At 42.6% G+C, this 12,362-nt stretch overlaps 1 protein-coding gene across 2 annotated transcripts in view; it reads right to left on the minus strand.

Annotated features, from left to right (window-relative positions):
• evi5l (ecotropic viral integration site 5 like) overlaps positions 1-12,362 on the minus strand; it is a 44,842-nt gene that overhangs the window by 5,822 nt on the left and 26,658 nt on the right. Inside the window, exons 10-20 of one of the 2 annotated variants that reach the window (XM_079498497.1) lie at positions 12,146-12,243; positions 11,757-11,817; positions 11,584-11,637; positions 10,645-10,677; positions 9,892-10,032; positions 7,285-7,401; positions 6,682-6,822; positions 5,056-5,220; positions 4,357-4,503; positions 4,148-4,243; positions 3,600-3,695 (exon numbers count right to left, since the gene is read on the minus strand). In XM_079498497.1, coding sequence (XP_079354623.1) covers positions 3,600-3,695; positions 4,148-4,243; positions 4,357-4,503; positions 5,056-5,220; positions 6,682-6,822; positions 7,285-7,401; positions 9,892-10,032; positions 10,645-10,677; positions 11,584-11,637; positions 11,757-11,817; positions 12,146-12,243 — 1,149 coding nt within the window. The remainder of the gene's footprint in view (positions 1-3,599; positions 3,696-4,147; positions 4,244-4,356; positions 4,504-5,055; positions 5,221-6,681; positions 6,823-7,284; positions 7,402-9,891; positions 10,033-10,644; positions 10,678-11,583; positions 11,638-11,756; positions 11,818-12,145; positions 12,244-12,362) is intronic. The other variant, XM_079498498.1, reaches the window with a different exon arrangement.

Below are 12,362 nucleotides of genomic sequence, written 5' to 3' on the forward strand. Positions count from 1 at the left end.
CTCATGAGCTCTGGAAGCTACTAAACAATCAACTAAGCTATGGTCAGAAACTAAAAACCAGATTTTCGAACATAAACATCAAATCTGACAACACTCTCATCACTGACAACCTTGATGTGGCCAACTACTTGAATATCTTCTTTACAAACATAGCAACAACTCTGGTTAACAAACTGCCCTCCCACTCTGGGCTCTTTGGTGTAGAGCACATTATAACCTTCTACAAAAACCTAGGTGTTTGTAAAGACGATTTTAAACTAGTTATGGTAACAACTGATGAGGTAATTAAGAAACTGAGTGCCCTCCAACCCCACAAGGCCACAGGCCATGACAACATTCCCTCCAAATTTCTCAGAGACTCAGCCATCTCTATAGCTCCAATCATCACCCACATAGTAAACCTCTCCATCAAACAGGGACAGGTCCCCCAAGATTTCAAACTGGCCAAAGTAACCCCCTTGCACAAGAAAGGGAGTAAATTAGACCCCGGCAACTACCGCCCTATTTCTATTCTTAGTTCCATCTCGAAAGTGATGGAAAAAATAGTCTATGAACAGGTTGAAAAGTATCTTGCCACTAATAAATTATTGTACGAGTTCCAATCTGGCTTCAGAACATCCCACTCCACTGACACATGCCTTCTCTATTTGAGCGACCACATCAAACAAGAGGTGGACGCTGGCAAATACTGCGGCATGGTCATGCTGGACCTCCAAAAGGCTTTTGACACCGTGAACCACTCCATACTGGTTAACAAGCTAAAAGCAATTGGTTTCGATAGCACATCAGTGAGCTGGATGCAATCCTACCTGGAGGGGAGAGAACAGATGGTGGAAGTGAACGGAACACTGTCCCCCCCCCTCCCAGTGAGCTGTGGCGTTCCACAAGGAAGCATACTAGGGCCTCTACTGTTCCTAATATATGTAAACGACATGACTTCAGCCTGTGACTGCAACTTGTTCCTGTTCGCAGATGACTCAGCACTGCTGGTCTCGGACAGGGACAAACTGCAGGTTGAAAATGCCCTCAGCTCTGAACTCGGTAGAATCTGCACCTGGCTCGCTGATAACAAACTATCTTTACACCTGGGAAAAACTGAATCCATTCTCTTTGGCTCTATTAGTAATCTCAGCAAGGCAAATGGCTTCTTGGTTAGAGTGGGTGACAATGTTATCACACGTAAAGATGAAATTACCTACCTAGGTTCCATCCTGGAGGCTAATCTTTCCGGTGATAAAATGGCCACCAACGTAATCAAAAAAGTCAACCATAGAACAAGATTCCTCTACAGGATCTCCTCACTGGTCAACAAAAACACCTTGAAGACCTTAACAGGAGCCCTTGTACAGGGTTTCTTTGACTATGCATGCACCTCCTGGTACCACAGCACCTCAAAGGCCCTTAAAACCAGGCTCCAGACTTCCCAAAACAAACTGGTCAGGCTCCTACTTGATCTAGCCCCCCGAACCCACCTCACCCCTGCCCACTTCGACAGGCTGGAATGGCTTAGGGTCGACGACAGAGTACAGCATCTTGCAATGGGTCTGGTCCACAAGATTCGATACACCACCAAGATACCCATGTACCTGTCTAGATACTTCCTTAATGTTAACGAAGTCCACACCCACAACACCAGAGGGAGTGCAACGAACCATGTACAACCCAGATTCGGCACAAACAAGGGACTAAATTCTTTTCGCTCCTATGCCACCAAAATGTGGAACGCCCTACCAACTGTCATTAAGACATGCGAATCCCTTGACTCCTTCAAAACCGCTCTCAAAGGGCACCTACGGATGGCTGCAATTCGAAACTGGCCCCCGTAAAATCTGAATCCCCCCCCCCCCCCGCCCCCCCCTTTTTTCCCCTCACTGTATATATTTCTTTTCCCTTTTTACCTCCTTTTTGATGAATTCCTGTTCTGTCTATAGAAGTGTCTATTTGTACGTCTCTAAATGTTTTGATGATTTGAACATGGTGGACCCTATTGGAAACAAGTGTAATGCTTAATTGGGTCGTCCACTCACAGTTAACAGCCTTTGTATTGAGTTTGTGCTTGAAATGTACTGTAATTCTGCAAACTGTTAATAAATTCTTCAATCAATCAATCAATCACTGTTACGTTCTTAGCTTACGCATGTTTCATTTTTATGTATGTAATGTATTGCCATGCTTTTTGTTCTTGCTTAATGTAAATCGCTCTGGATTAAGAGCGTCTGCTAAATGCCTAAATTGTAAATTGGTTTGCATGCTATTATCCCATCATGCATTGGGGTAGGCTACCCACAGAGTAGGTTGGGTGGGGGAGGGGTTGGAAGGGGGGGGGGGTCTTCTGTGGTAAACCAATGGAACTGTTATTGACAATGGCTGTTGTCTTCCTTCTCTCTCTCTCTCTGTATTTTTACACCACAGAAATATTCATTAGACGACAACCTTACTGCGCAATAAAATTATCAGTGTTAGACCCAAATCCTCAGCATTGATTGAGTGTAAAAATGGACCCAAGGGATTTTGAAAACTCATACATTCTGAGTTTTTGTTTCAGTGCCTTGCCAAGTCAAGCTAAATCACAAAGATGTTTAATTATACGTCAACACTGATGGTATGTGTCATCCAGAACCTACACTAGGCCTACTGCAGTGATTTGATCTCCATTGTAGTAACGCAAGTGTCACTAACCTTTATGTAGATTTATGTAGAAAGCAAAAACTAAATCTTGTTATGATTATGCAGTGAGGAAAGTCATGGCAAAGTGCAGGGAGGCCTCATTATATTACTGTGACATGCACAAGGCCTAGTCATGCACTGCTACTCCTAAATGAGTGAGTATTGTGGGTTACTCGCACGCATCAGGGGCGTTCAACGTGTGAAACAGCTTTCACACTGTTGCAGACTGTCGTGATCAGAGTTCACAGCAGGCTTGTGAGAGGTGAGAATGGCGTTCTCGTGGGTTGGAGCTGCAAGAACTTTGGTCCCTCTTCTCAAGAAGCACAATTGGACAAATGAGTCTGAAGTAATATGCAGCTTATGTGACAACTTAAAGTTCTGTTGGTGTGGTTTGTGTGTCTTTAACCCGTTACAACCAAGAAAAGCTGTGTCATTTTAGATTTTAACTTTAAATAACCTATATTATAACTTCATTTAATTGTAAATAAAGTGAATTCCTACTTTTTGATGTATACTGGATCTGGGTTTAGCACTCCACTGAAAACTATTGCTGATGCACAACCTCTTTTTCTCATTTAAAGTTTTTCTAGTGTCTCTGATCAACTGGTCTGAATCAATATGACTGATTAGTATGATAGATTATTGGTAATTTAAAAAAATCCAAAAAGGTAGCACATGCAAAAAAAATAATGAATGGCGTTTCCATTTCCGTTTCCATTTCTTTATTGGCACACACAACGTTAGCGTTCCTTTTTGATTTTCTTTTAATTGCTACTTTTTGATATACTAGTATACTAGAAAAACTCTGTCATGGACACCGCAGATAGTAAGATTTCATTGTTATTTTCCAACTACTTGTAAACTGGGAATAAAGTAAAGGTCAGTAGTGAAGTTTAGTGTGTGCCCTTGTGTGAGTTTGTCATGACTCATACCTCATTCTTGAGTTCAGAGATCTGATCTCGGAGCTGGGTGATATACTGTCTGGAATCTGAGTGGTTCAGCTGCCCCTTGATCAACCCTTCTTCCTTCTGCAAGATAGAGTAAACAACACACACGCGCGGACATGAGCGTTTGTACCTGAAGAAGACCTACCGGTATGTAGTTTGAAACATTGCACTATTAATATGGTATTTTAAGAACTTTTAACCCATTTAGGCCTGACGTCGAAATAAAAAAAAAGTCCTCTGAAAGAATATATATTCAAAGATTTGTGCCGTGATTTGTGTCACGATTTTTCAAAAATAGCAGACCTACAAGCTCGTAGCGCGCCACTCGGTAGCGCGCTATGAGCTTGTAGATCTGCTATTTTTCAATAGCGAAAGTATAACATAATGCTTAGTTAAAACACCAAAAGGGGTTCCCGCCCAAAATGGGTTAAAATGGTGTGCGATCTTTTTTTCCTTTCATATGAACTGCATACGTTCACACCCACAAACCCACATGAGCACATGGATGTATGCATGTACGCAGTCGCACACACCTGTATTTCTAAGTCGGCCATCTTCTGTCTCAGCTCAGCCATCGCGGCCATACTGTCAGCCTCTCTTAATCGTACCGCCATGACTTCTTCTTTACTCTGCATGTATGAGGAGAAAGGTAGAGTGGGCACAAGAAACATTTTAATCAAAAGACTATGACTAAAACTATGTCAAAATCTGCTGTCAAACTCAACACTGCCTCCATTCAAACCTTGCAGTCGAACTCTGCTTGTTTCCTCTTCATCTCGCTGAGCTGGGTCTGTAGGCCTTTGTTCTGATTGGACACCATCTGGATGCGGTCCTGGAGGGCGGAGCGCTCCTGTTCGTGGCGACCAATCAACTTGCTGTGGATTTGGTTCTAGAATTCGAGAACAGTGGGAGAGGGTAGAGATGGAATGTGGGAGTGGAAGAGAGCGCAGAAAAAGAGGGAAGTCACAGAAGTCAGAGAGAGAAAGACGATCGAGGCCATCCCCAGTGTTGACGTCAAGTTTTACACTTCAACGCTATCTTGCTTATATATGCTTATATGGCAACTTTTAGGCACTTTTTACTATTTTGAAAAACACTTTTAAATAGTTCGAATGGCATATCTACAAGCTCACAAGATGTTGAAGTGGATCGGCTATTTTAAAATGTTTTTCAAAATAGTAAAAGAAAAATGCCAAAAAGGTTTAGGCATAAGGGGTAAGGTGGCGCGCAAGATAAGGCCCTTAGGGTTTAATGCAGTGGTTTTCAACCAGTGGTCCAGGGAGGGACCACACAGTGGTCCTCTCCAGCTAAATGATGGAGAGTTGGTAACAGTGAAATGGTGGTCCGTTGCTCAAATGCAGAATAAATAATGGCCCATGATATGAAAAGTGTCGCAAACCTCTGGTTTAATGAGTTTGTTGAATTGATAGCCATCACCAACCTGGCTTTCCAGCTGCAAGACATTCAGTTTGACCTCTCTGAGTTCAGCCTGGGCCTGAGCCTCCCTCAGTCTGATGGTCATCAGTTTGTCCTGCAACTCATTCATAGCATTCTTCTTAGGGGATTCCTTCCAATTCCCCCCACCCTGACCCCGGGACATGTGTTGCTGGAAAAAACATAGGAGGGAATGTAAAGTATGTTTATCTGTGTACAAAGTAGACATACAAAGAATAACAAATAAATAAACAGTTGTAACAACGAATTGCAATGAAATGAAACAAGATTAAAGGAATACTCAATTGTTTGTTAGCCTGAGAAATGGTCAATATATGTGAAACTAAGTCTGTCAGGACAGGGAGCATCCATCCATGCCACATTGCTGAGGCAGCAGATTAAAAGCACTGCAGACATCAATAAATACAGGAAATGAAACAGAAACAAGATGTCGGCCACCGCATCTACCTCCACTTGTTTCCAGTTTTTTCAAATGCTTTTATCTCTGATTCTTCTATTCTCAGATTCCTTTTTTTATTCTAAGATATTTTTTTGGGCCTTTTCTGCCTTTATTGATAGGTTGAAAGTAGACTGACAGGAAATGGGGAGAGAGATGGGGGAAGACACACGGCAAAGGCCGTCGGGATCGGGAGTCGAGCCCGCGGCACGCCGTCAGGCTGGCTTAGCAGCCTAGGTGCCCAGACGGTTGAGCTAACCGTCTGGGCCCCAGATTCCGTTTTTAATCAAAACAAGCTTTATTCACGGCCGATAACTAAAGCATCGCTGATCGTGGTTGCAAAATGTATGTTTCGGGTGAATTAGAATAATATCGTAGGAGAATATACATCTAGAACCTCCGGTTCTGACGGTTCACGACCCGGGGTCATTTTCGTCTTAAAATAAGGACCTGACTGAAAAGACCTTGCATGTGGTTTATCATGGAATATATTTTTATCCCATTATTTTGTAACCCCATCTTTTCACCTAGTGTCAATTATCGAATGTAATCCTGGGCGCTACAATCCCTCTGCTAACCTGGGGAGAGCAATGGACTGACCTCATACTTTCTTCACTGCATGAGGAGTCCAAGCCTGACAGGGGGGAGTTTCCCCAGTTGGACGTAGCACGTGGAAGGAACACGTTATTCCAACCAGTTCCTTTCACCTCTATCAGGCGCCCCGGCTGGCCAAGCAGAGGCAGTTTAGAGAACAGGATTACTGCATGTTTTACCTATAACCTGGGCCTAGGGGACACGGGGAGAACATGCAAACTACACACAGAAAGGGCCTTTCGCCAACCCCACCTAGGGTATGGGCACCGATGACGCAGAGGAGAGGACACACCCCCAGCGCCCACAGCGGGAATCGAACCCAGGACCTTCTAGCTGTGAGGGTGACAGCTTATTAAGCTGGGCTTTGTTTGCAGAACGGGGAAAAGGATGTTTGGTTTGGGTACAAAGTGACACATTTTAACTGCCAACTGCACGACAACATGCCACATGAGCGACATTTTGTCTCTAGTCCAGAGAATTCAAAATCTCGACAAGCAAACGTAGTCGGTGAAAACCCGGCTTAGAGTTAACGTGTGGACGTATACTGCATCAACTGTGTGTGTGTGTGGGCCTACTACCTACCTGCCAGCGCTGGTTGAGCTCAGTGATGGAGTCCTGCATCTCTCTGAAGGACTGGAGCGTCTCCAGTTCCCTCAGTTTCAGCTGTTTGACCTCCTCCTGCAGAGCCACCACGTTGTGCTCGTCAGGCAGGCAGCTGCTCCTCTGGATGGGCACACGCACACACGAACACACAATAACATTAAAATGCATAATCATCAATAAGCACCCATTATGTCTCTTACTGTACAATTTATGCTCTCTGCTCTCTGTCTGTGTGTGTGTGTGTGTGTGTGTGTGTGTGTGTGTGTGTGTGTGTGTGTGTGTGTGTGTGTGTGTGTGTGTGTGCGATTGTGCGCATTTTGGCAGCTCTCACTCTGTCTAGGTAAGATATTATTAGAGAGTAATATGATTTTAACAGCAGATGTTGTAATTTACAGATGTGTAATTAATTAAATTCAATAAAAACACATCTGCACACTGACACACACACACACACACACACACACACACACACACACACACACACACACACACACACACACACACACACACACACACACACACACACACACACACACACACACACACACACTCTCACACACACATGTTTTTCTGTGAACTGACCTTCTCGAGGTCGAGCACCTTGTCCTGCATCTCCTTCAGTGCTCCCAGCAGCTCTGCCTCCTGCAGTCTGGACTGCTCCAGCTGCATCTGGAGATCGGTCACGAATTGATCTGTGTACTGAAAGGAACACCATTCATGTAACATGGTGTGATTTCTCGACCAACAAAAGACCCCATTTAATCCGCAGTCACATCAAATCAAATCTGATTTCAAATCAGATTATTTTGGCCCGACCTTTCACACTGAATCAGATCTGTGACACATCCAGATTGGAATCTGATTTGTTTAAATAAGTCTAAACGCAAACAAGTCACATACAAGTCACATGGAATCTGATTGAGATCAGGTTGTTGCATTCAGACTGAGATGGATCTCCTCAAATCAGATTTGAATCAGATTTGAAACCACCTCTGAATGTGGCTCAAGTCACATTGGAAAATGCTGCGTTCAGACAGGCAGATGGCAAGATACAGTCTACCGTTCTTTTTCAACGGAAGCCAGCGACGTGAAGCAACAAAGCAAATGTGGCATTTGTAGCTGCTGCAAAAGATACAAAGCTAAAACTTGAAGTTGAGCTGGGTTCAACTTCCAGATGCAAAGATACAAACCTAACTGTAGCTCCAATGATGTAGCGAAGCACGAACCAATCAAATTGATTTTTAAGAGTAACTGTTGTATAATCGCAATATTACACTTGACTGTGTGTGTGCTTTACCAGGATTAATTGACACTTCACTGACTTCAGTGACACTAGCGGAACCCAGCTTCCTCCGACACATGTCTGCACGCTTGATGACGCCAACGACCGTCTTGAAGAACACAGATATGCTACAAAGCGACAAATATCCTGTGTATCTTTGCATCTTTTGCATCTGCCCGTGTGAACATACAAAAAGACTTGTGCTTATTCAAGCAATATTTCACCCTAATGCTACGTTCACAGCTTCACACGGGCAGATGCAAAAGATGCAAAGATACACAGGATATTTGTCGCTTTGTAGATCACAACATAATTTGTTGTGTTGTCGCTTTGTAGAATCTGTTGCTCACACGGGCGTGACGTCATCAAGCAACAAGCGTGCGTCCGTAGTGACGTGTCATTGCAGCTACAGTTGTAGCTTTGCAGCTTTGCATCTGGAAGTTGAACTCAGCTCAGCTTCAATTTGTAGCTTTGTAGCTTTTACAGCAGCTACAAACGTCAGATGCATCTTTGTATCTCCATGTCGCTGGCTTCCATTGACAATGAAAGGTAGACTGTATCTTTGCATCTACCCGTGTGAATGCAGCTATAGTCTTGCAAAGTGTGGCATACAGTACTCTAATTCACAGCGTTGACATCATCAATAATAATGTGAATGTATATAGCGCCTTTCAAGACACTCAAGGATAAAGGTTAAAGAAGTATAATAGCAAGCCAAGCAGTCAACAGAATCTTGGTACCTCTAATGTTATTATAACTTTTTATTTCAGTGTAACTGACCGTTAAAATTAGGCCCCAATGTGCTGTCAATTTTACTCAATTTCCCAGAGGGCATTCTTTTTTAATAGAAATGTTTTTCAGCAGGACATTAGTGATTACATTCGGTTGTGGGCAGCAGTTCTCCATAGGAAAACTCACATAGTCACATTCCACTAGTAGTCAGAAAACAGTTCTGCCAATTAAATAAAGATAGATTCAGTGGTATGAATAGCTTATGGCATTTTAGTTATTCACATACTTTATAAAACAATTTAGAAAACAGTGCAATACATACAGCTTGTGGTGAAGGCCCTGATTTGATGTACTGTAGCAGATAAAGATGAAGTTGATGTCATTCGTCACTCTGACTCATACATAAACTGAAAATGAAACCCTATAATTTATATGCTCACTCATAGACGATAATGGTTTATCTATGCATTCCCTGCGAGGGATGGTAATTATGCACATTTCCCAAAGTAAATCCATAGCTCTTGGTAAATGTGGATAGTAACATCTGGGAACATTTAGCCTTTTCTCAATATCATCTCCGTATATGGGTCACCTTAATAATGTGCACTATGGGACGGTTCCATCTGTCTCAGAGGTTGACTATGGATGGTTCAAAAGTGCCTATCGATATATTATTTTATTGATGCAAAAACAGTGGTTCTCAGAATGCTATCTGCACTCTTATTGGTTTAGCAAAATACAAGGTTCACTCCCACTATGCCACCTTTCCTGCCCAGGTTTTGTTTCCCCCTTTGAAAACAAATGGCCTGTGGTCCACGAGGCTATAGTTCAATGCCAGATGATAGAGATTGAACTCATCTTCATGCTGAACACGCTAACCACATGAAGCAACACACTTTGTGACAACTCGCACACCGTTTCATGAATACCGTTTCCTGACATTATGGATGTCTTAACAAAAACCCTTCCATTTTCTCGCAAACCAATGTGGTGGTATGATTCATTTTGGTGGCTTCTGAGAATCACAGTACGAAGCGCTTCCCATCAGACACAGTTCAAGCGAGTTCTTTAAAACAACAAACTTTGGTTTGAAGACCACTATTTATCAGGCTAAGTGCTCACGTTCTGAAGACATATCAACAACACTTTTTTTCTATAGTGCCACCTATCCTTACCTTGTGTTCCTGCAGCTCTCGGATGGCGTCCTGTGCTTTCTCCAGACTCTCGTTAGCCGTGTTGCACTGCTGCCGGACTACGGCCAGCTCCCTCTTTATCACATAGTTCTCCTCTGCCTCCTGCGCCCGCGTCACCTGACCCTGGAACAGACAGCACCACACTGTTGGAAAATCTGCTCACATTTTAAGTGAAATGTAAAAGTACTCTTTTACAAGTTAAAGTCTGGAATTCAAAATTTACTTGAGTAAACGTACAAAAGTATTGGCATAAAAATGTACTTGAATTACCAAAAGTGAAAGTACTCATTATGCAGAATTTCCCATTTGAAGTTTTCAAATGTATAAAAATCTTTTGAAAATAGCAGATCTACACGCTCAGGGCAGTATTATGCGTGTCTTAAGTACCAGGTCTTATGACTTAACTTAAGACCTGGAGGCGTGGTCAATGCTGTTTGGCCACTCAGAATAGCCAAATGGCATTGATCACGCCTCCAGGTCTTAAGTTAAGTAATAAGACCTGGTACTTAAGACACGCATAATACTGCCCTCAGTGTTTAAGTGAAAATAGCCATTCACAGTTCCATCATGCAGCCAGGGATTGGTGGTGGGTCTTACGGAGGGCAACGTTTGAACAAGGATTAATAAGCAAAACAAAACTCATTCTCTCATGCAGAGTTGTTGGTGCAGGGGGAAACAAAAAGAAAAGAATGGAGTGAGAGGAGAAGTAGACAGGAAGATCAGTCAGTACTCTACCTGTATCAGTCTGTCTGCCAGAGCAGCGCTCTCCTACAAGACCACGAAGGAGAGGAAGAGGAAGATGAAGAACAGATGAAGAAAGTGACAGAAAGGTTTGCGGCACCCACAGGGAGGATAAACCACCAGGAAGCCAGAGAGGAAATTGAAGAGAACGGGAGTTTTATTCAATAAGAGCACGTGGCCACACCGCCCTTTTATTCTACCTATGAGGGTGCGGATTCTGCCAATGCATTTCAATGGGAATGGAGCAGTTTGCTGCCATTTGCGATTTTTTGCAAACAAACAAACAAACAAAATATGAAAATAACGCTCCATTCCCATTGAAATGCATTGGCAGAATCTGCCCTCTTAGGTAGAATAAACGTGCGGTGTGACCGTACCGTACCCTAAAAGAGAGGATGTAACAATCACTTGGAATTTTGTGAAAAAGAAAGGAGTGTCAAATCACAGAGAAAAGACAGATCTTGAGTAAAAGTGAATAGGAGAGGGAAGCCCGATTTATTCTTTGACGACTGAAAAGGTGCCAACGTTTAATGCCAACACGTTGGAAATATGTTCAAGTTGTATAAAAGCATACATCAGGCTGAAAAATAGCAAAGCTGCCTTGACTCTAAGTGCTACAGTACACAGAACGGAAGAAACAGGCTGTATTGTACAAATGGGCTGGCTCATTTATTAGCAGATGTACAACCATCGCCACACAAACATACTACATACACAGACAGACAAGCTCTTCTGCAGTCTGCACAAACGATGCTGAACGGAATGAGTTCCATCAATTCAAATCTGGCAGCAATACAAAATGATCTAATTGCTACACACACACACAAAGTTCTACCTAATGTGAAGAGCATTCTGATATCCACTCTAGTTCCAATATGTCCTCCATTAACCTGTTTTATATGAGCATTTTACATAATCAAGCCCATCTCTTACCTTCTCCAAAGTCTCAATCCTCTGTTTCAGAAGCCTGTTCTCTGTACGCAACCTCTGAAATGTGCATATGAGAAAGAGAGAGTATTTGATCTATTCTCCCCAAAGTGTAAAACGTATGTCTCTTTTATTTAAAGTGCACAAACACATAAATAAACAATTTGAATGCAGCCCACCTTGATTTCAATTTGCTCTTCCATTTCTTTGTTCTTAATTGTGGTATATTCTTTCTCAAGCCTGGTGAATTAAGCGGAGCAGTGTAAATATAAAACAGTAATTGACTGTTGTATTTTGCAAAATAAAAATAAACAAAATCATTCATTATATCTTCAAGTTAAAAGTGACAAGTACAATGTCATTTAAGGAAACAGACATTTGATCAACCCAGATGCTAGGTCACAAAAGCACGTGTTTCCAAAATGGCCATCCATATCATACAGGAGCAAAGACCACAAACCTCAATCAATACAAGTACAATAGCATCGCGTCCCATTGGGCTACATTATGCATTTTCTCCCCTAAAGCAAGCCTTATTAGCTGTCAGTTGAATAATAAACAGTCTCACTTCTTCATCCTCTTGGGGTTGTATTTGATCTGGTAAGCCCTAAGGATCAGCTTGTCTGGGCAACTGTCAAACTGGTGGGGGATCACCTTCTGGAAATGCTACAGAGACACAGGCGAGACAGGGACACAAAGAGAGGCACAGATGGGATTAGAGGGACAAAGCACGTCATTCATATTTTATCCCAGACTGGGAGCTGCCACGTAAAAAAAACACCCAA

This window comes from Electrona antarctica (genome assembly GCF_951216825.1).
Source record: "Electrona antarctica genome assembly, chromosome: 4".
In the NCBI taxonomy this organism is placed as follows: domain Eukaryota; kingdom Metazoa; phylum Chordata; class Actinopteri; order Myctophiformes; family Myctophidae; genus Electrona; species Electrona antarctica.